The sequence below is a fragment of the Phanerochaete carnosa genome (genome assembly GCF_000300595.1).
Source record: "Phanerochaete carnosa HHB-10118-sp unplaced genomic scaffold PHACAscaffold_1, whole genome shotgun sequence".
Lineage (NCBI taxonomy): Eukaryota > Fungi > Basidiomycota > Agaricomycetes > Polyporales > Phanerochaetaceae > Phanerochaete > Phanerochaete carnosa.
In genome coordinates, this window is record NW_006767628.1 from 4461012 (window position 1) to 4483040 (window position 22029).

A 22029-nucleotide genomic window follows, 5' to 3' on the forward strand; every position below is an offset into this window, starting at 1 on the left:
CATTGTTGCAGCTGGCCAGCTCTCATGTACCCATAGAGGACTTGGACGCTGGATTGCAGGACCAGCGACTAGCCCTCGCTTTCTTACAAGACAACGTCGCAGCTTTCGGTGGTGATCCGAACAAAGTGACAATCTGGGGTCAATCTGCCGGAGCCGGTAGTGCAGAGGCACAAATCGTTTTCCCTGCCAAGCAATCACACTTCCGGGCTGCGATCTTTGACTCGTCTACCGGACCTTTGTCAGTCATGTCTTCCTTCAAGCGCTGGGATGTGGATTGACACACGTATAGCAAGACAGCTCCTCCCGCTAGTACGTACGATGAGCCAGGCAAGCCCTATGCGCTGTTGACCGAGGCGGTTGGGTGCACGTCGGGACCTGGCTCATTTGAATGCCTGCAGCAAGTCCCGTTCGAGGTATGATATATCATGCCATACAAAAACTGCTAAGGGAAGTCTGACTACAGTATAATAGACTTTGCTCGACGCCACAAACACACTGACCAATCAACGTCTTAATGGACAGCTGTGGCAGCCTGCAGTGGGTCCTCCGGGGAGCTTCATTTCACCACGCCCTTCTGTACAGATCGCAAGCGGCAACTTCCTGCACGTACCTATTTTGGCAGGTACAAACGTAAGCATCCCATTCCTTAACAAAACAACCTCACCAAGGCTGTCCATCTAGCTCAATGAAGGCGCGACCTTCAGCGAATCCCTCCTCGGTCTCTCCGTGCCGCCTTCCGAGGAGGACACCACGTTTGACACCTTCGTGTGCAATCTGCTCATCGACCCGTCGACGGTGACGAACAGCACTTTAGATGTGCTGCACACGCTCTACCCCGCGAACGACTCCTCGCTCGGCGGCGCGTACAACACGGGTGACAGCATTTTTGATCGCGGCGAAGCGTGGTACACCGACAACATGTTCCTCTCTGCGCGACGGCTCCTATTCGAGAAGGCCGCACCTTTCCAGCCGCTCTTCGCGTACTTCTTCACTGAGTTCATCCCCGGGAACAACCGCACGTTTGGAGGTAAGCCTACATATCACCTTGATGAGCGATAGACATCTGAGTGTACGTATGGTTGCAGTGTCCCACGGCTCTGAGCTGGCGCTCCTCTTCGGACCCGTGCCCGATGCCATAGAGGAAGACTTTGCGAATCAGATGACGGATTTCTACATTAATTTCGTGAATGACCTCAGCCCGGGTGGTGCGTGTCTGCTGACACCGCTTCCCGGCTTGCTTGCCGACCGTTCACAACCTTCTAGCCCCATGGCCGCGATATACTTTGGAGACCAAGCAAGTCTTGCAGCTCCAGCGCGATAACATCACGGTTATCCCGGACGGTACGCGACAGTATGTATTCTATTAGTTTAGGAAGCTAACTGCTTGGCAGACTTCCTGGTCAATAAAACAGACTTCGAAAACTCGCCCGCCGTACTCGCCCAGATGCAGAAATGACGATGTCCTGATGTAGAGGTGTTTGTAATGCTCACGGACAAATTGCAAGCAGAGGAAGAAGGCAAGCTATGTTGATGGCTACACGCGCAACAAGTACTTTGAGGCAATTCAATCTAGTACAGAGCAGCAATTACAGCAGTCAACCTTCCGCAGTTAAGCAGAAGCCGTACATTAAAACTACAGAAGAGCAAGAAGCCGTACACTTGGTTCGTGAGATCGTAAAATGATTTGTCCTTCGTTACGCGATCGTCAGGGAAGATTGAATGGGTATCAGGGGCGAGATACAGACAATGATGAGACTGAATTTGAATGCTTGCGACGTCGAGATGGGAGGGTATCAGGTTTGTACACGGACGTGCGGTTCGCGGGCCCGCCAGAGGCCCATTGCGCGCACAGCGAGGAGATATCGGGGTGACTAGTGGACGAACGACGGATCGTCGGGCGCGGTGCATGCTCGGCCGAAGACGGGAGCTGGTAATAGCGCGTCGGCGGGTGGCTGCTTTCCGACGCGTCAAGTTCTTGTCTTATAGATGTCCGGGACTGCACGCGGCGGAGAGAGCCGCTGATCGACGAAGTGCGTGTGGACTCAGAGGGCGATGCGAGCGAAGAGATGGACGAAAATGGCGATGACCAGAACGAGCCGCTTGTGAGCGATGTCGCGCGACTGCGTCCAGAGGCCGAGCTCCATGTCGAAGCCGTACTCCGAATAGAAGATGGGCTCTTGGCCGTATTTGAGCGAGAGAGTTTCGCGGACGACGTCAGCTGGTCCTCGTCCATTTCTGGCGAGGGGGGTGGGGACGGATAGATAGATGGAGAGACCCAGCTGGGATCCTCGTCTTGGCTGGAAGCGCCCTCCTCGGATGCTGTATCTCGGCTTGGTCTTGGCAAAGACACATGACTGCGTTTTGGACTGCGCTGGATCATCTCGTCCTTTTGCGATTGGCTTTCCGTTCCATCGCCTTGCACCACGAGGGTGGTCTCGTTGTTCATCTCCTCCTCAAGCTTCTCTTCCGTCTTGCCCCGCAAGTTGCGAGAGGTATCGGTGTGAAGAGCAGCAAGGTCTTCACGCACAAAGGAACGAGCTGAGAAAAAGGCTTGCCGCGCCTGATCCAGGAATGGGAAGTTCTGAAACACATGCACCTGCAGCGAAAGCAATTCAATTGAGATATATAGCGGGAGCCACTGCTACGTACCGCGTCTTCATACAACTCATGTCGCACTTGCACCCCCGCGAGGGAAGCTTTATGAGCCAAAAGCGTGTGTTCATCTCGCAGAACCTCCGCTTCTCCCGCTTGGATGAGCAGCGGTGGGAGCCCCTTGAAGTCTCCGAATAGCGGGCTCGCATACGGGTGGGTCAGGTACTTCTCCATATGTTCTCCAAGATAGCAAGCGATCGGATTGAGGTGGTCACCAGGTATCGGCTTCGGGACAACATCGTACGATTCGTTACTCTCCCATGAGTCACAGCTCATTGTAAGATCTGCAATGACAGGTGAGATTGTATGGAAGCAAGATACATGGTAAAACACTCGCCAACCCATGGAGACATGAGAATACCGCCACCAGGAAGGGGATAATCGTTGTCCCGCAAGTACATCATCAGGGCTAGCGAGAGCCCTCCACCAGCACTGTCGCCTGCGACAATGATATTCTCGGAGGGAATCTGGAGATCATTTATTAGTCGGAGGTAGGCTGATACTGCATCGTGCAGTGGCCCTGGGAATCGCGTTTCCGGCGCAAGACGATAGTCGAGAGCTGTGTGAAAGTAACATCTCAGCCCAGGCTTGAATGAGGCCAAGAGAATGCACGCACCGAACACCCTAGCATCTAGAAACTTGGACAGAGGTATCGTGATAAGTCTATGGGTGGTCGGGTTGGATAAATAGTATGCGCCTGGTAAAACACCAGTCAGATCATGCCCGCATATACCCAGTATACAACTACTTACCACCATGGAGGTATAACACCACTCGCTCCTTGCGCTTGGTATACGACAAGGACTCGCCTGGAGAACTAGAGCTGGCAGAGGAAGCCTCCTTCTTGGCCGCCTTCCATTCTGACTGTAGTCTTTGCCACGTCTTCTTACCCACCACCCACTCTCCGGAGAGTTCGCGCGTACCGCCCTCGGCAGCATCAAACTTTGCGAGGATACCTTTAAGGCCACGCCTAGGGACATGGAAGGTGACTGGCGTGACCAGCGCATCCGAAGGCACCGGTACGAGACCACTGATGCTCATGACCATCCTGATCATCGCCTGCATACCTCCATCAGCACGACGCGTGTCAGACGACAGGGGAGCACTCACAATGTTTGCAAGGTGCGAATGCAGACCGACATCCCGCATTAGACACGTCACAATAGTCATCTCGATTCCCCATGACGGTCGGAGCGGCCCCCGCAGCTGGTGCGATATTACGGCGGTAATAACCTCGCTCACTGCAATGCAATATTCAAAGTCAGTGCTCTACATATTATCTACACATGCCACGCAGGGGGGCCTCCGTGAGGTCGGTGCCGATTGTCGGAGACTCACCTTTCCATGCCGCAAACGACCCGTACTTCCACAAATCTGTGAGCCGGAAAGGCTGTGACTCCCTCTGCTTCAATTTAAGGTCGCCAACACGCGACGAGGGAGGAGGGGGGACGCCGGGAGCCTCGAAATACCGCAGCAGCTCCTTCACGGGGAGGGTCACTGACTTGGGTCGCGATTTGACCTCCGCCTTGGGCGGTCCAGTCTCCTCATCGCCAACAACGCCCTTGGGCTCTTTGTCGCACCGGCCGGGAAATAGAGACATAGTCCAGTTCATGGATAAAATTCAAGAGCAAGAGCTGGGAATGAGGGGGGCGGGGGCGGTGGCGAGTGGAGATGTTTCAGCCTGTACCCGCGACCAGTGCGCGAGCGGAGAGAGTGCAATGGACCAAAAATTCGTGTGCTTTCTCTGGCACGAGGATTTGTGTCAGAGACATGGAGCCGGGAGATTGATGTGGGGGTGGGGGAACAGAGCACGACAGTCAAGGTACGCGCAGGGACAGAGCCTTCAAGAAATGACTGGGGATATGAGGGTCCGCAAAGCGCTCGATTGTGCGCTTGACGTAAGGGATCCAATCACATGCGCCGAGCAACGCCCGAGGAGCAGGCCCCTTGCGGCCGCCCCGCACTGCGCAAACCTTGTGCCGAGGCATTCAATAGTCTCCGGACGCACCATCCAGTCGATTGGGGGTAAACAAGGAACGGAACTAGGTACATAGCTACTCGGGCCACAAACGGCGCGCTTCTCGTCGCGGGAAGGGGACCAGCTGATCAATAGTCATCGCCTCTGCTGACAATCTCCTTCCGAGTAGGCCTCAAAAGGATCGTGTGCTCCTGTTAGACGGATCAGTACGTTGCCTCTCACGCGGATTGCGAAGCTACAGGAAAGACACCTACGAATTGGGCTGTCATCGCACCCGGAGCATCGCATAATGGAGGATAATCTTGCACAATGCCTTGGGAGACTAGATGGTTGAGCTAGCAGAGAAGGATCGTCGTTAATACACGTTGGGAGCTCTCTCCAAGACTGCTCACCGCGAGAAGATATCGGCTCTCGCCAGCTCGATCAAGATACCGTCTACAAAACGGAAGCGTGCCGAAGGTCTTGTTGATGGTCTTCAGCAAAGATTTTGCGGTAGTAAGTCGGAGGGTGACATTTGGGGCATCCACCTGCCTGGCGTAATGCGATACCTCGCCCTGCGTAGCTAGCTTTTAATCCTAGAGTGACTGATTTATCTTAACTCGTACGTACACTCTCCACAACTCGGCCACGGCCCGTCGAACCGAACGTCTCGATGGCGAAGTACTCGCCCTCCTCCATCTTCGTTTGGTCATTGTTTTTCACGAGGCATACTGACTTGCCACCATGAATCTGGTATGGGTTAATTGAGTGACCACTCAAATTCTCGATAGCCTTGACTAACAGTAGGTTAGTAGCGGGACGTCATGAAGATGCGAATGATCTTACCGGGTATAAGTTTGCCATTAATCTCCACTTCGTACGACTCCATCGTTTCCTGGATGGAACCGGCGATCTCGCCCAGTCGTGCATCAATGCCCGCTTCCTGACACGTTGGAGAAGAGGATAAGCTCCCGTGATACTGCGCAGCCGAGGGAGACTGTGGCATACCCGAACTCCAGTATTGGTGGCTGCCTGCACGGCCTCGAGCAATTTGTCGTACGTGTGATCAAAGGTCAGCGTGAATGCCGAGTCGAGAATGCGTCCCTTGACGTGTACACCGAAGTCGACCTTTAGGACGTCGCCATTTTGCAAGACTGAGATAGAAGCAGTCAACCCGGTAAGGATGCGGAACTGGGGATTTCAAGGAGAAGACGCACCCATGGTATCTCCGCCGTTCGGCGAGTAATGTGCGGCACAGTTGTTGACACTCAGGCCCGTAGGGAAGCCGACGCCCGCCTCCAAACCGTTTTCCTCCACTAATGCCCTCGTGCCGTTCTCGATAGTTTCCGCAATGTCTATCATGCTCATTCCGGGCTTAATGACCTTGCGTGCATATCGTCGTACTTGTCTGTGGACCTCAGCAGCCTTGCGGATATTGTTGTAGGTCTGCTCAGGATCTTCCATGATCATACGTTCAATATACCTTTTCTCTTCTGACGTTGTTCGCCAAGCATTGCTGAGCAGATGGCGCGTAAGATGTATTGTAAAGTACAGCGTAAACAACGTACTCGTCCTTATATTCATGCGTCTCGCCTTCGGGATAGTGTCCGTCAGAGAATAGTTTTGACAAGCCTACGCGTGGTGGCTCTGTCTGCTGCTCAGTAGCCTTCTTCTTCTTCGGTTTTCTTCTTTTTCTTTTTCTTCTTGCTGTCCCCTGACATTTTGTTAGCCCGCTGCCTGGAAGGTATGTCATCTGTGGCACACCTCCCGCTCCTGTTTCAGCTACGCCGTCTTCCTCGCCGTCATCAACTTCGTCTTCAGCATCGAGATGATTTTGAGGTACCTTCTCCTCCTCCTCCTCCTCCTCCTTTACTGTACCATTCGTGCCGTTCACGGGGCTTGTCATCGTGCAAACAGCTGAGATCGTGCGCGAGTCCGCAGGTGAGAAATTCTCGGAGGTACAAATAAGCGCCCATTAGTCTGTGCATGATATCACGTGCGCGATCGGTCTAGTTTTGGAAGGTCTCCAGGATGAACCGCGGCCTGTGGGGACTTGTCCTCGCAACGGGGTGTGTCTGGAGTCTATACCACTGATTCCAGTCATTCTCGAACTGCTCAATCGACTTGTTCTCGCCTTCCACGACCCTCCCGCTGTGTTAGCTTTTCATTAGCTATGGATACTCCCTCTGATCTCCCCCAGCCACCTCAGATCTTGCTTGATTCTCTCTTCGCATCTTCCAGCGACTTGCCTGGGATTTCTTTGTATACAGGAGATGACGCCGTCAAGATTCCTACTCCAATTCTCTCCGACGATTCTAGACCATATGTCACACTCACTTTTGCTCAGTCCCTGGACGCCAAGATTGCAGGAAAAGACGGCAAACAGCTGGCCTTGAGCGGCAAGGAAAGCCTCATCATGACACACTGGTAAGTGCCGGGGTATCAACTATGCGTGCCAGTGCTTCAATGACACGAGAAGCTCAGGATGAGAACGATGCACGATGCTATCATGGTCGGGATCGGTACGGCGCTCAATGACAATCCTCAGTTGAACAGTAAGCTACTCTTACCGTCAATCACTTAAAGTTACTGAAGATCCTGGAATGTTCAGCCCGGCATGTTCCGTCTCTTCCCGAAGGACACCTTCACAAGTATCATCTTCCGCGCCCAGTCATTCTGGATGCGGATCTGCGTCTTTTCCCCAAGTGCAAGCTCCTGAACAATTTTGCGGAGGGCCAAGGAAGGAGGCCTTGGGTTATTGCCGTCCCTCCGACAAAAAACTGTGCCGACTGGGGAGTTCGGAAGCACGATCTAGAGATCGCGGGCGCGAGAATCATAGAAGTAGATGGCGACAACGGTAAGGCAAACTGACTGCAGATCGTGCTATCCCGCGCCCATATTTTCCCGCTGTTAGGTCGGGTATCCCTCCCATCAATGCTGAAAACGTTGAGAAAGCTCGGCATCAGGTCGCTCATGGTCGAAGGCGGCGCCCGTGTCATACAGTCCTTCCTCGCCTCAACAGAGAAGACGCCGCTGGTTGAGACAGCGATCATTACCGTTGCACCAGTCTTCGTTGGAGACGAGGGTGTAGGTTATGGCCAAAGCCTGTCAGGGACCCCAGTAGATGTGTTTACTAGCTTTCACGTGCCAAAAATTCTGATCTCCACGTTTCTACACAGGTTGGAAAGCTTCAGCATACCCAGACTATACTATTTGGCCGTGATGTTGTTTTTTCACTGAAATCTACTTAGTAAGAATGTAGACGGATCCCGCGTCCTGCGTTATCATCTATCCTTATACCCTCATTTACCTTCATGGGCGAGATTTTTGTTGTCGGAATACTATTGTTGTAAACAAAACGGGTTACCCTAGACCTCTCGAACTGACGGAAGCTGTCTTCCCGACGTCGTTGCCAGCTTGTCGAGGCTACGTAACTGCGCGATCACGCGGCGGATCACTGATTCACTAGCACTTCCGAATCCGTGGCGTACTCTGGTGTCTCGCTCCCGACTTGACGTCCGACCACGACCACCTGCACAAAGCTCCTGAGAATGGCGTCAGCGCCGAACATTGTCAAGCTCCAGAAGGTCGAATGTGAAACAATCGTACAGTTCCAAGTTGACGACCTCCGGTCTTGCTTTGCGCGTACGTCTCCGACGAAGTACTCTGAACACTTCGGACCTGGTCTGCGCTTCGGACTGTACACTTTCAACGATGCCAGCGGGTTGAGCCACATCGGACTCTACCTCTATACTTCGAAAGAATATCCTGCAATGAACGTGACTTGGACCGTACATGCAAAGTCGCTGCACGGTGGCCAGTCGTACCTGAACAAGACCATGTCCTACACATTCAAGAGCGGCGAGGCCATCGGCTGGTCGAAGTTTCTGACTTCGGAACAGTTTCAGGCGACGCAGTCTATGAAATCTGAAAACGCAATGATCTTATGCGCCACCCTCAAATTCGCGCCAGTCTGGCCTATAGTCTCGAAGCCGAGCCTAGACGTGTTGCACCGCGTCGTCGTCGGCAAGAACGTACCAAACGTCCGTTATGTGGCGTACAAGAAACGCGATTCAAACGGCAGACTTAGCAAACTGTGTTTGTTGTATTCTAGTAGAGAAGCGATGGCTCAGCGCTCCGACGAGCTCAAGGACTGTGAGTGCACGCCAATGTGGCGCCTGGTGGCCGCCCGAGGCTGAGAACAGGAAAACAGTATACGAAGTCGCGTCCAATAAGCTCTCGTCCAGCATCTTGAAGAATGATGAAGAAGCGAAGCGGACGGCATTCACAAGCTACCGCGACGACGACAGCGACTTCGAAGACGACACGCCAGACGCTGAACAAGAGGATTTTGACATGGGCGACGCCCAGCTTCCAGAGAATAACCCGCCAAGTTCTGCGGCCACAGATCGAACATTCGTTGCAGATGAGCCCATCGTCGTGAAAACGGAGCCTATCTCGGCATGTGCGTATAAGGACGCGGGGAGCATCGTCCACTTCTGCTTCTAATCGTTACTAGGCGCGTTTCCAGCATCGGATAATACGAAGCAATTTAAGGGGCGCACTATCGTGATACTTGGTACGGCAGCTCGCACGTAAGCCCAAGCAGAGCCAACGCCATCAGTCTCCTTGCTGAACGAAAGCCTCACAAACCAGCTGGGAGGCCCTTCTTTATTGGCTGTACACAGGCATCATCGTTTTTGCCCCGTTGAAGAGCAACGGCAAGAACGACCGGGACCACTTCATTCAGCAGTACTCTGGCGCAAATCCGGATCGTCCGAGTCCTGTCTCATGCAAATCCATCTACCGGCTTGCGGACGTGGTAGGTTCAGCATTCCTTCCACCATCGGCCTCGGGGCCGTAGGACTGAGTATCGCCACACACAGCTGCATCTGGAGACCCTGAAGAATTGCGCTTTGGACCATCTCACGACGCAGCTCTCGATGCAGACCTATCTGCATGAGCTCTTCAGCTCGTTCACGGCAAAGTGCGTGCGGTATTTCGTTACATTATCACACTTTCGAACACCTATATAGGTACGACAAGGTCCGCAAACTCGAGATGCTCGCCGTCGTTAAGCACTGGGATGAGCTGAAGGGCTCAGCCGCTCTCAAGGAGAAGATAGTTGACGTTGCCACTGGCAAGTTGCCGCATGCTAGTCATGTCCTCGCCGACCTCCTATTGCGGACGTCCATCAGGGAGGAGACTGAAAGCTCAGGATCAGGTCCAAGGAAATGAGGTGAAGACCACCGGAATCGGCTTCTTGACTTTGAGACTGCAAGCATTGTATACCACGTCATATGGAGCATAGTAGGCATACGTGCATGCGCGATTGGACATAATATCAATTGTTTCGCGACGTTACAGAAGCATTTCGTACAAGAAGCGATGAGACACATTCGAGTCACAATAACACCAAAGGAAGACAACAAGAGCGGGGAGCATATGACGATATTGTACACGCAGAGTCCATACGAATGCAGGTGAGATTGTTCAAACCACGTTCACTCCGAGTCTTCAGAGGAAGTCGTATCATACAAAACGACGTATTCCATGTCACGGGACACATCGGCCGGGGAGGTCGCGTCAACGGCTTCACGGCTGTCCTGGAAGATCACATCGTCCGCGGATGCAATCGAGGGTGAAGACGGGGCATCGATCAGGGACAGGGAAGAGTCGAAGGAGCCATCTTCGGATAGAGGGCTGGATGGCACGGATGCGGCTGCAGACACACCAGTGGACTCGCGCGTCTGAGCTCCGGCCGATGGGGCGGGTGGCACGATGACCGAGGATGCTGCCAAGGATTCTTCGCTGCTGGGATCCTCGCTGTGATCAGGCTCCACGACAACAATGCTACATGAGGTTGTCAGCATGCGCTCAGTGACTGAAGCCGAACCATACGCACTCTACCCAAATGCTACTTCCGAAAAACTCTTTGCCGTCGTGAAGGCGCCAGTAACTGACATACTTGCCAGATACGTCCGGAGCCTAGCCACGGACAGTGAGATATTGGTCTCGAGCGATGATGTGCGTTGACATACCTTCATTTCGCTAGCCACCAGTTCCGCCTCCGCACCAGGGGGGACACAGCCGACAGGCATACGCACAGCCGCACTTTCACGCGACATCATTCTGTCGCCCGCAACGTATCTCAAAGTAGTCTCCTCTGGCCAAGCCGTCTCGCCATCATTGCGCATAACCCAAGACTTGACAAACTCAGCGCCAGGCGGAAAGACAGTACCGTCGGCAATGTTATTGTCGACCACAAACGTAGCCTGGTGATGAATGTCAGCCGGGAGCAGAGTCGGTAGGATGGGCGCGACGCGGTTCAAAGCTTCTAGTAAATTGTTCCGAGAGCGCTCAACCATCTCCGATGTTGGTGCTGGAGGAGCAAGTAGCGCCTCATCCGCAAGAGGGGATTTCTCTGCGGCAGTATGGTACTCCTGGGCAGTTGTCTGGGTCTCCTTCTCGTCAACAGGTCCGCTTAGAGCTTCTTCCGCAGCCATAGCACCGGGAATGTTCTGGAGTTCGACCGGAACCGCATCCACTGCGGGTGGGGTTACAGGCTGGAGAAGATGTCTGAGCATCGTGGTCAGTTCAGGCCAAAGCTCGCGCCATTCCTGATCTTGGACGGGTTCGAGATGGGGAACAGGCTGGATTAACGCCATAGGAGAAGTCGTGTTCTCTGAGGGGGACGATAACCCTCCCAGCGATAACGGAATAGTCGGCGTGTGCGCGCGCGAGTTCGACATTGTGGACGACTCGCCAAGGTCGATCAGGACTCGAGAGGGGGGCGAGAGCGGCAGCGGCACTGGCGATGCTATACGAGGCGAGTCTGCCCGTGCGGAATGGGCGGGTGAGATCTCCGTGGGCGGTGCAGTTGGCTCATCGAAAGAAGCGGGAATGGCATCCCTTCTGGGGCTTGAGGAGGTAGATTCGTGCGTAGGGCACTGTATTGGGCTGCGAAGAGGCGATACGGACCCAGGAGCGCTGGCATCGAAAAGCGGCGTCTGTTCCTCATGTTGGAGCACTTGAGGAATGGCCATCAGGTACGAAGGAGTCATATTCCACCTCCAGTCAATGCCAGACGGCGTCCAAGTGGCAGGAATGAGTGGGGCAACAGACGGTGCCTGAGGAAGCTCCGGAATAGCAGGAGTGAAAGGAGGCGTGGGCGTATCCTCGCACCGGATCGGCACGTACGACGGACTCGGGGCGCACCTTTCCTCCGACTCGAGGGTCCTAGCTGAAGGCTGCCACTGAGATTGCCTATACACACACGGTATCTCGGCCTCAGGAATTCGGAGCCTTACAAGCGGGTGAGTGAGCGGGTGTACTGGGATCGGCAGCGCTTCACAGTTCTGGCAAAGATCGTAGTCCGGACAGTCGGCGTGAAGACACTGAAGAAGAATTAGCCAACCAACTATACCCATATTCCACTGTCGACAAACCTTGTAGCGGGTGCCACGAACAACCTCATCACACTCGTTGCACCTAGCCGCATGCACTATGTCCGAGCGAAGGATGTTGCGGAGCTATGCGGGATGGTCAGCGCATATGCATCGCACAAGCGCTCAAACACTTACCATGAGGTGGTCGGGATCAATAACTTTGACAAAGCCATGTCCTGGATGATGTTCAGGAGTAATTGCGAAGCACGCCTGGCAAGTATCAAAGTTGGGGCAGTTGAGACATTTCTGCGCATGGGTCAGAGTAAGTCAGCGAATTGACCTGGAATACTCACGAAGCGATTGCCGCGGATAGTCGAATCGCATAAGTTGCAGACAGCACTATGAACGGCGGATGGCGGAACTGTGGCCGCTGGCTGGGGAGGTGTAGAGACCCTCGGCGGCGTGGTACGTCTTAAGGGACCATCGTAGTGTACTGTGTGTACAATAACCTCTCCCGGCTTCGTAATTTCTAGGAACTGATGCGCGGCATGGTGATTGAGCTTCGCACCTCGCGCAACGCACTCTCCGCATAAATCGAAGTTCAAACAGTCTAGACACTTGTGCCGCGCGCCAACGATGATGTTGTCGCATTGATCGCAAACGACGTCCGAGTGCACGACAGGCTCATTCGAAGGCGTTTCTAGCTTCGCACGGGCAGCGAAGTAGGCGTGCTTATCGTATGGGGTGTCGATTGGGAAGAAAGCATGAGCAATGTTATGCGCCGCGCGCTTCTGGGGATCCCCGACGCACGATGAACAGAAGTCGAAATCCGCGCAGGAGAGGCACTTGTGGCGGACACCCTTGATCCTTTGGTTGCAGCCGTCGCATGTAGCAGGGTGCACGACTCCTTCCACAGTTTGAGTGTTCAGCTCCTCCGCGACTGCACGGAACGGGTTGTGATCCCAAGGATATTCAATGGGGAAGAAGTGATGCCTAGTCTTGTGCTGCGAACGAACCGACGCCAGCGATATGCAGCTCTGGCAGAGGTCGAAATCTGCACACTCTACACACTTGTGCCGGACGCCGTATACCCGCTTGTTGCAAGCATCGCATGAGGTGCCCGAGTGTTCCACACCACGACGCCCATACTGAACATCGCGGAACAGGGAAGTGTCGTCCGGGATATCGATGGGGAAAAAGGCATGCTTGGAGTCGTGCATAACGCGCATGTGTGGGTTGTTCAAGCAGTTGGAGCAGAAGTCGAAATCGTCACAGTCTAAGCACTTGTGGCGAACACCGACCACACGAACGTTGCAACCGTCACAGGAGATCTTGGGGTGGGCTATAGCGGACGATGCAGCGGCACCGGAGGCGGAGGCATTCTCAGTAGAGGAGAACGTCCCATGGATCCGTATTGGAACAACACCGGGAGAGAGTGCGCCAGACATCGTTGTTACAGTCGAAGGCTCGTCGGACGAGGCCACGCGTTCACAGCCCGCATTTTGAGCAGCCTCATGCGCTGCGGGAGGCGCAGCCGGCGCCTGTTCGTCGGCTCCGACCTGTTTGGTGTTGATGGCGTGCTGGAAATCGAGGCGCAGCTCGGCCAGGGAAGTCTGAACGTCGTTGATTTGGCACTTCAGCTTCTCGCACTCCTCAGCCCATCCGTATGCGGGCTGCCTTGCGGTGAAGGACATAAATGGTGTAGCGGGCGTCGCGTGCGTGGATGGCATGGGGATAATTGGCGGCGGAGGTACGACGTATCCAGACAAAGCTGGAGGCGGGGCGAAAAGTACGACATCGTCGATGCAGTGTAAGCGCGTGGAGGCGGGGTTGGACTCCTCCGGCTTGGGCTTGGGCTGACGCTCGCCCAACGCATAGGCTGTGGAACGGTACCTGTCGAAGTACCCGCTCTCAATACTGAGTCACAAATGCTATCAGGGCTTCTGCTGCGATAGACCCCGCGTCTGTCGATGCTATCGACGCTAGGGCTCCTGCGGTAACGGTATGGTTCTGGGGCAGGAGTGCTAGAACGGAGGCTGGCCAGACTCGGGCTGCGGGAGGGCCTGAATGTCGAGGGCGAGCATATGTGTACGACAGGAACCTCAGGGGCGCTTGGTGGCGGCTGTGCAACTGAGACAGGCCTTGGTGGCAAGGGACGACTAACCCTCAGCCTCTCAAGAAGTCTACCCCTCTCGGACTCGTTATGACGTGCCACATAGATGCGCGGGAGCTCTCGGCGTTTCGGCGGCACTGAGTCTTCCTCGTCACTAGAAGCCGCAGTATCCTCGAGCGCGGCCTGAGAAGACCCAGCATAGCTGCTCGAGCGACGAAGCAGGTCCAGACCGAGCCGGTATGTTCTCTCCGTGGCTTCCTCAAAAGCGTGATCGTGATGAGGTCTGTTCGTGCTGCCGGCAGAACGCGCAGGGGCAGGAAGAGAGGGAACGAGTAGAGCGGGAGATTCATCAGGTGAATTAATGAAACTTTGCGGCCGCGATCCGCTCCATTGACTACTCCCTATTTCCATCTCATGAGCGGGGACGTAGTACCTCCAGTTCTCTATAGTTTCCTCCGTTGGGCGTCTGGACGGCTGCGGAGTCTGGCTAGTGATGTGCTCGCCAAGGATCTTGTCTGCCGGTGTACGCTCCGCCGGAAGCATGCGCATGTGGTCCTCAAAATGAACCGTGGAATTAGATGTCGGCAAGGACAGTGCATGCATGTCACTGAAGGACTGCTTCCGCAGGGCTGACGACTGCTCTTTGAGCGCTTCCGTCGCTTCTCTGAGCCTGATGCTGCGGTCGCGCATGGCAGCGATATCATCTTGAAGACGAGACATGCGCTCTGACGAAGGCAGTGCCATGTTCTGATCTGTAGGAGGGCGCTGCGCATAGAGATCACGGATGACCGCAGAAAGTCGGGTGCTGGTCGAAACATCAGGGATTCTGCCAGTATTGACCCGGGGGGTAACAGTCTCGGCAACTGAACTTCCTTCGTGGTCTACTGGGGAGAAATCAGAGCCTATAGAGACAGTTCAGCTAAGGCTATTCTGCAAAAGGCAAAGGAACACACCTTGATTTCTTGGGCGCTCCAGGGTATTGCGCGCAAGACCAACTCGAGAGTTTGCCGGGGCCTGAGCTCTCACGCGCTCTCGGATGGGGTCCAACATGAGCATTCGTTGGATGTCGGCGGAATGGTCGTCATCACAGCCCGCAAACGTCGAGACTGCGGAGCTGGGAGCGGTGACAGGCGTCTCGAGTACGTCACCACCGACAACAGTGTCGCTTGTACTCGTGAAGTCGCTGAAGATGCTCACTGGACGACTCTCTGACGCAGTAGACATCGAGGGCCGTTTGTGGGGCGTCTCGTCGAGAACAGTAAACTTGAGTAGCGCTCCAGGCCAAGACCGTCCCCTGATATTGCGCGACATGCTTGTCGTACTCTCCGGCGTCATGGGCCTCGAGACCAATGAGAATGCTCTGGCCAGGGGCGCGCGGGTTCGGAGAGAATATGAGTTTAGACATGTAATATGCATTCGCAGACGGGAAAACTTTGTAAATCTGCGGGATACAATGCGTAAGCCATGACGGGACCCGATGACGAAGGGTCCGGACACACCTGCGTTACCAGCTTATCATAGCTTGGAAACGTATCCCCCGGAAACGTAAAACGCCGCGTCTCGGCGCGATATGTCGCCTTGACGGTGAACATTGTCGCGCAGGACGCCAAAGATGGGGTCCAGAGTTCGACGGGGTGCGGGGAAAGAGGATACTGGTTGGCGCCTATTTACCGCTCGCAGCCTTATATGAGCGCCGCGTGATGTCTAATTAGGATAAAGATCACGTGATCGATATGTGGTTTAGACGCCAGCTTAGTAGGTACTAGGAAATCGGGTGCCTGCTATGCGGAATTAACCGCTGAATTTTCACTAGTACTAGTACTGTCGCCATCCCTATCGAGCATGCATGGGGAAGAGCTCACGATGTCGACATATAGTTTACTATCTTCAATGCGCCATGACGACGCCCTCCTCGAGATGCACTGGAATACTCATGTCAACGCTGAACAGCCTTCGCGGTTCATGCTCTTGCCGTATCATTTTGACAGACTGATGGCCGCAGCTGAAGAACACGGATGGGAGATACCGGAGCACGTAACTAAGGCGACATTACTGGGAGAATGCGAACGTGCGGTGCTCGAGGCGAGGGAAACTCATGGAACGGGGCCTCTGAAAGTACGTCGCCACTGAGACTGCATGGACCCGTGTTAAAAGGCATTTGGGGCAAGGTACGAGTGCTACTCGATTTCAATGGAATCCCGACTGCAGCTGCATCGCATACAACTCCACTGGCTACTTTTGACTTTCTTGTTCCCCCCTCCGACGTCAAGCGCGTAATTTATGTCGACACCGAGCCCACTCTTGTATCGCGTTTTACTCGAACGAAGACAACCCATCGGACTATGTACAACGCCGCTCGTGCCCGAGCTGGCCTTGGACCTCTACCCGTACCAGCTGATGCCCACATCGACGTATTGCTCTATACACCAGACGACCATGTCACCGAGACCTCCATCCGTAACATCGCTTTCAAACGCGGGAACGTATGGCTCACTCCTCGCGCCAAGTCCGGCTGTCTTCCTGGCGTGGTACGACAGCTGCTCCTCAGCGAAGGTCGGATTATCGAAGGTGACATCAGTAGAAGCGAGCTCCAAGCGGACGAGGTGGTGCTGACATTCAACGCTGTCGAAGGCTGCTACTTGGCGCGGCTTGCGTTTCTGTAAGATAAAGGCTTTTATGCGTAAAAATACGAACTTCCTTTCGCCAGCTAGCTTACTGCGGTCTAATCCCCGCTGGTATTGCGCACCCCGACGGCCTCCCTGCTCCGAAGGTACTCGAGCCTCCTGACGTATACGGTGAAAATATTTGCGGTGCGCCACGGAAACCCCCGGCCACACTTACATCCTGCTCAACGCCACGAGCCCCTTGCGCACCACCCTTGACCAGCAATCACTTTCAGCGTCAGCGACGTTATTCCCCTGAGTAGAGCGGAGTTATTTACAAAGCACCCGCTGACCCCCAGAAGTGCGTCTTGTGTCTGAAACATGGTTCTGCAGAAATGGATGGCTCGACGTGCCTTCGCCCAATCCCCCCTTGCAGCTGCCCCGGCCTCCCTAGACAATGATATGACCCAGAACATCGCCCGCGATGTCTACAACGCTTCCGTCGTTCCAACAGCCGACGCCAAAGGGGCGCCCCCAGCCGCGTTCACGCACAGCCCCAGCGGGCTGCGCCCAGCATACTCGACACCGAAGCCCCTCTTCGCCGAGTCGACCGGCAACGGAGAGCTCGCAAATCTCCTGAACGCCATCGCCGCGCTCTGTGTGTGCGAACCGCAGCATCAGCGTGTGGCCGTCTCTCTTGTACACTTGAAGGACCGCATCGTATTGCATATCGCACAAAACGCTAGCAGGGAATGGGAGCAAAGCATACCAAAGATGGTGCACGACGTGTGGCGGCTCCTCGCCGACTTTGCGCGCGTCATCGGCGACCCACAAACACGGAGTTTGAAGGCGAAAGCGCGGGGACACGAAGCACAACGACGCATCCTTGAACGGCTCGTTCGCCACGGCGTTGAGCAACTACGGCACCGGGTCTGCAAGCACTGGGAACTCCTGCAACACACCTGCCTCCGTCTGCAGGCCGAGAAAGTCAAACGAGGGCGCATGTACAAAGATTTCTGCGCTGTGGCACTACGCATAGCGGAGTTGAGGGAGGCGTTGTTGGTGCCGGTCCCGCCGCGTGACTGGGGTACGCATGTTGCGCCACTCCTGGGACGTTTCTATCTCGCTGAGCAGAAGTCGTCTGTGCGCGGGGTCGACAATATGCGGCTCTTTCTGGACCAGCTCAATATGAGTACAGACGGTAAGCCGCTGCGTTGAATTCTGCCGTTCGACGACTGAATCCCATTGTTTAGAAAGTTACGCACTCGCAACTCGCTTGAGCAAGTACATCTCGAAGTGCGCTGCCCTTATCGAGAACACAAACATGATCATGCGACTTGCTAGCTTTCGAACGCATTCACCGATATTCGGGACTCCGCATTTCGAAGTCATTACCATCCCTTGCCGGTCCGAGCGACACTCGCGGGCGGGCTCGCTATCGTTTTGGAAGAGCCTATCGCGAAGGGAGAAGCGGGATGATGGGGTGATGATGTCGTACTTCCTCCATGCCGAGTGTGCACTGCTGGAATACCACCATAATACGCTTCGCCCTCGTAGCGGTCATGTGACGGCTCCGGACGTGCCTTCACATGTTGTAGGCACCTCAAAAACACCATGCCACGCATGTCGAATCTTGTTCTCAACATATCATACCACCTATTCGGAGGAATTGCAGAAGAAACACTGCCCCCTGCACCTGCATCTCTCACCGGTGCAAGGAGACGGTTCATCGACGAAGGTTGATTCATGGCTTCCGCCTCGCCTCGAAGGTTTAGGATCCGATGTCGAGTCCAGATTTGCTAGCCATCTTCTCGAGGAATACCGTCAGTATAGGATGTGGACTCGGAAGGATATAGCAGCTGCTGTTACATGAAAGCTTCATTTCATTTGCCATGTATTTATCTGCGTACTGTAGCATTTGTCCTGCACTTGTAGCCCTAGATATCATATACGGCCCGCCAGACTAAATGCGTTCAACAGTCTGTCCCGCACATAACGATCGACGACGGGGGTTACTTGCTTTTATTGGCAAGTCGCTGATCGCGCGATTATGATCGGTTATGATTGGTTCCCATATATCTTTATGTGGAATTTGATTAGGGTTAGGGTTAGAACCGCGCGGAAACCAAAAAAAAGGGCCTGCTCAGCCCGAGGGCCGAAGCAGAACAGGAAAATATTGAGACGGTGCACGAGCCGAAGCCCGTACAAACCACAGGGCCCCCCTGGGGACAAGGTCGCCGTGCTATGAGAGACCCCTACAGCCCACAAACCCATGTACGTGAAGGGGCCTATGCCATCAAGGTAAGTATGGGGTGTGCAGATGGCGCGCCCTCCATTATATACTACAGGCGCCCAGCGCACGGACCACTTTAGGGCAGACGGATGGCACAACGAGGGTTACCGTTCCGCGCTTCTCGGCGTCCAAGTGTTGGTTGTACCAACGGAGTGTAAAAGACAGGTACATTAAATTAGAGGACAATATAGCAACAACGCGAACCCAATGCTCGATTCCGCTTCAAATTAAAACATCCCTTCGCGCTTGGGTACTGCAACAGGCGGCGGGCGATGGCCCGTCGCACTGCCTGGACGTGCGGTCGAGCGAGACGAAAGTATTGAGTTTGCGCGCGGTGGAGGCCTGGGGCCAGGGATCTTGGACACGAGTTCGCCGTACGTGCTATCGGGACGCGGTGGCGCGGAGCCTGAAGCGTTCGAATTTATGCGTGTACGAGGGATCGATGTCGTCATCGACGAAGCCGTGGAGGGTGCCGGCGATGGCGCAGGCGGGGTGAACGTCGATGTGGCAGGGGAGGAAGCGATAGAGCTCGGCGCAGGAGAGCGCATCCGGGAAGGTATTGGGACCGCGATAGCCGGCGCAGGGGACCGCGAGCGGACAGGTGTTGAAGGAGGGGTTTGGGCTGGGTCTGAAGGTCTACGGTTCGTGTGCGGTCGATACGTTGGTGGCTGAACCCTTGGTTCTTCTCCGGGATTTTCGGAAAGAAGTCTACCAAGAAGGAATCGGAAATCCAGGCCATACTCCTCAAGGAGCTGCGGAAGAATGAGATAAACACAACGAATAAGAGTCGGCAAACATACTTTTTTGCTATGGGCTTGCGTGATCTTCTTAGCGTCCTCGACAGTTTGTGGATCAACGTCCGAGCCATAAACTTGCTTGCGAAACATCTCCGCATACGCTTCCACCTGTTTTTTCGCCCACTCCACGAAACCTTGCAAAAGTCTCAGTGCCGATACATGAGACAAGCCCGTGGCGCTCGTGATACTCACAGCTTGCAACCTCATTCTCCTTGAAACTCGCCAGGAACCAGTCCGCGGTGTGCTTGATCCCCGTGAATACGACGATGGCCAGATCGCTAATATACATGCCAATATGACCCTCGAAGGTAATCATGCGCACGCGCTTGTGCATAACCTCTGTGCGAGACGCGAGGAACGTATTCCTCGCAGCAGCTCCAGCCTTGAGCCTGGCAAGCATGGAGATTAAGTGCACGACCGTAGACTTCCTGTTATTCGGTGACGACAGCGACTGGAGCAAAGCGGAAGTAAGCGAAGACTTGAGCGGTGTGAGCTTAGTGCCAAGTAGTGGCATGTTGTCCAGCCTGCTTTCACCTACACGGACATATTCAGCCCTAAGTCATCTGACATAGAAAGAAGCTTCACCTTCTTCCAATAGTGCAACTGCATGGTCCCATTTACGGAGGGCTATGGCTACGGTGAGGTCGTCACAGAAGTCTCCGAGCCATCGAGCATCGCGTTCGGCCTTCTCCTTGGCGGACGATCCCAGCTCAGAGTTTCCTGACATTTCTGTAAGAAAATCAGGAAGTGGAGGGACATCCGGAGGAAATGCTTGTGAGGTTCGCTAAGAATACAACGTTTAGTCACGAGGGTCTATTGGATGCATTATGGTGCTTACATCGCCATTAACCCAAAGACTCTTGCGCCGTTGGTGCTCTCCTTCGCGCTCTTTGCGCCTCTTTGAGGCGAGTTCTTCAGCGACATGCCTAAACTGCACAAGCAGATGTTTCTTGTCCGCGGCGACCTCAGTCCGGTAGACGTGAGTCTCCTTGTTATGTCGAATCTTGAACACGTTGGTCATGGCTAACATGACAGCTGGTTAGTTATAACACAGAAAGTGATGCACATGACGCACATTGCGTGTCCTTCGTGTCGAGAACCAGCATTTCGTTCAAAGGCCAACACCTCTCAGCAATTAACTTGTCACTTTCCCCATTGTTCCTGCGTCGACGTCTGCGAGCGACCAACACGGCGTCATCAAGTAAAACAAAATGAACGGAATGGTCCACCTTGTATGTTGCCGGGTTCAAAGCGAGGACACTGTCCATTTCGAGAACGACATGACGACCAGGCGTTGTGGGTACAAACTTGCTGCAACCTTCAATCTGATTGTGCAGATTCTGCATTTGTGTAGCGTATAGCACACGTAAGTCGGCAATTGACGAACGGACATTCCGCCGACGTTCTGCTGGACAGTGAACTTCAGCGCCGCATACATAGCGTGCGAAAGCGTACCAGCAACCGACGCCGAGTCGTCTATGTGCAACAGTGAAGGCATGCCCTTCCACTCCGCCAAGGCTTCTTTCAGCTCGAGCATTTCACTTTCAAGGGTGCTGACTTCTTTCGAAACCATGACAAATTCTGCATAGCTGTCCCCGTGTTACTACATGACTGCACGCTACGGGCTGCACAACTCACTTCTTGAACACATTCCGCTGCAAATCACGCGAGACCTCGTCCTTCGATGCCTGTAACGACGACTGCAGTGAGCGCAACTCCGCTTCTGTGGAGTTTGCCATCTTGAGCTTCAGATCTAGAACGCGTTCGCATTCAACGCTACAGCATACACAAGGGAGATAGCCTCACAAGCATCAGGGTCAAACTCATCCTGATCTAAAAGCCTCTTCTCTACTTCCTTTGTGTCCTCCCTGGGCTCGTCTGTTTGCGGTATAACAATGTCCTGGCCCTTGTAGCCCGGCCGGAGAGCAAGAGGTAGGGCGGGGACAGCAGGAACGCTTACTCCGGTAGGCGACGATATGTCTGCATAGCGCATAGACATGCGCTTCTTGATTTTGTCATCTACGCGGGTAGATTTGCGCTCGCTAGCTCGGCCCTGCCTGATCGTCGGCTCGCGCTTTTGCAGCTTGGGACGAGGCTCTGAAGGCCTCCGTGTGCGCAGGGACTGCATGGTCAACACTGCCTTCTAGGCTGTATCAGAAACAGAACGGGCAAGCCGGGTCGGGTGCGAAGCTTTTAGGTGTCGAAGGAGCTCAAGCGGGGCAGAAG

At 54.5% G+C, this 22029-nt stretch overlaps 8 protein-coding genes across 8 annotated transcripts in view; 4 read left to right on the plus strand and 4 right to left on the minus strand.

The window, feature by feature from the left end:
• The window catches only part of PHACADRAFT_248163 (uncharacterized protein), a 9001-nt gene extending 5106 nt beyond the window's left edge, over positions 1 to 3895 (plus strand). The window contains exons 23-32 of the mRNA XM_007390854.1: positions 472 to 630; positions 682 to 1027; positions 1086 to 1205; positions 1264 to 1341; positions 1392 to 2596; positions 2650 to 2936; positions 2990 to 3211; positions 3269 to 3349; positions 3405 to 3711; positions 3763 to 3895. Of these exons, the coding sequence (XP_007390916.1) occupies positions 472 to 630; positions 682 to 1027; positions 1086 to 1205; positions 1264 to 1341; positions 1392 to 1456 (768 nt within the window). The 3' untranslated portion in view covers positions 1457 to 2596; positions 2650 to 2936; positions 2990 to 3211; ... (1 more) ...; positions 3405 to 3711; positions 3763 to 3895. The remainder of the gene's footprint in view (positions 1 to 471; positions 631 to 681; positions 1028 to 1085; positions 1206 to 1263; positions 1342 to 1391; positions 2597 to 2649; positions 2937 to 2989; positions 3212 to 3268; positions 3350 to 3404; positions 3712 to 3762) is intronic.
• A 755-nt stretch (positions 3896 to 4650) lies between these two features.
• On the minus strand, positions 4651 to 6531 carry PHACADRAFT_248169 (uncharacterized protein). The gene is made up of 9 exons (XM_007390855.1): positions 6374 to 6531; positions 6178 to 6323; positions 5827 to 6125; positions 5618 to 5763; positions 5456 to 5552; positions 5240 to 5406; positions 5023 to 5184; positions 4885 to 4965; positions 4651 to 4821 (listed from the first exon to the last, which is right to left on the minus strand). Exons 3-9 carry the CDS (start codon positions 6071 to 6073, stop codon positions 4759 to 4761), a joined length of 963 nt encoding a protein of 320 aa, XP_007390917.1. The 5' UTR covers positions 6074 to 6125; positions 6178 to 6323; positions 6374 to 6531; the 3' UTR covers positions 4651 to 4758.
• Positions 6532 to 6622: 91 nt separating this feature from the next.
• PHACADRAFT_135222 (uncharacterized protein) lies at positions 6623 to 7909 on the plus strand. The gene is made up of 5 exons (XM_007390856.1): positions 6623 to 7036; positions 7094 to 7164; positions 7221 to 7466; positions 7524 to 7729; positions 7789 to 7909. Exons 1-5 carry the CDS (start codon positions 6783 to 6785, stop codon positions 7858 to 7860), a joined length of 849 nt encoding a protein of 282 aa, XP_007390918.1. The 5' UTR covers positions 6623 to 6782; the 3' UTR covers positions 7861 to 7909.
• Positions 7910 to 9633: 1724 nt separating this feature from the next.
• On the minus strand, positions 9634 to 15574 carry PHACADRAFT_112173 (uncharacterized protein). The gene is made up of 7 exons (XM_007390857.1): positions 15064 to 15574; positions 12351 to 15012; positions 12193 to 12303; positions 12058 to 12141; positions 10651 to 12006; positions 10515 to 10597; positions 9634 to 10462 (listed from the first exon to the last, which is right to left on the minus strand). Exons 2-7 carry the CDS (start codon positions 13725 to 13727, stop codon positions 10114 to 10116), a joined length of 3360 nt encoding a protein of 1119 aa, XP_007390919.1. The 5' UTR covers positions 13728 to 15012; positions 15064 to 15574; the 3' UTR covers positions 9634 to 10113.
• An 878-nt stretch (positions 15575 to 16452) lies between these two features.
• Positions 16453 to 16773, plus strand: PHACADRAFT_156762 (uncharacterized protein; the record flags this gene model as incomplete). The annotated part of the gene is made up of 1 exon (XM_007390858.1): positions 16453 to 16773. One exon carries the CDS (start codon positions 16453 to 16455, stop codon positions 16771 to 16773), a length of 321 nt encoding a protein of 106 aa, XP_007390920.1.
• A 321-nt stretch (positions 16774 to 17094) lies between these two features.
• On the plus strand, positions 17095 to 18586 carry PHACADRAFT_190683 (uncharacterized protein; the record flags this gene model as incomplete). The annotated part of the gene is made up of 2 exons (XM_007390859.1): positions 17095 to 17914; positions 17967 to 18586. 2 exons carry the CDS (start codon positions 17095 to 17097, stop codon positions 18584 to 18586), a joined length of 1440 nt encoding a protein of 479 aa, XP_007390921.1.
• A 293-nt stretch (positions 18587 to 18879) lies between these two features.
• On the minus strand, positions 18880 to 19035 carry PHACADRAFT_47812 (uncharacterized protein; the record flags this gene model as incomplete). The annotated part of the gene is made up of 1 exon (XM_007389555.1): positions 18880 to 19035. A coding segment is annotated over one exon (156 nt), but the record flags the coding sequence as incomplete, so codon positions are not given.
• Positions 19036 to 19119: 84 nt separating this feature from the next.
• PHACADRAFT_135232 (uncharacterized protein) lies at positions 19120 to 22014 on the minus strand. The gene is made up of 9 exons (XM_007390860.1): positions 21610 to 22014; positions 21442 to 21556; positions 21259 to 21392; positions 20879 to 21208; positions 20642 to 20826; positions 20389 to 20587; positions 19996 to 20337; positions 19807 to 19937; positions 19120 to 19758 (listed from the first exon to the last, which is right to left on the minus strand). Exons 1-9 carry the CDS (start codon positions 21929 to 21931, stop codon positions 19234 to 19236), a joined length of 2283 nt encoding a protein of 760 aa, XP_007390922.1. The 5' UTR covers positions 21932 to 22014; the 3' UTR covers positions 19120 to 19233.
• Between the last annotated feature and the right edge of the window lie 15 nt (positions 22015 to 22029).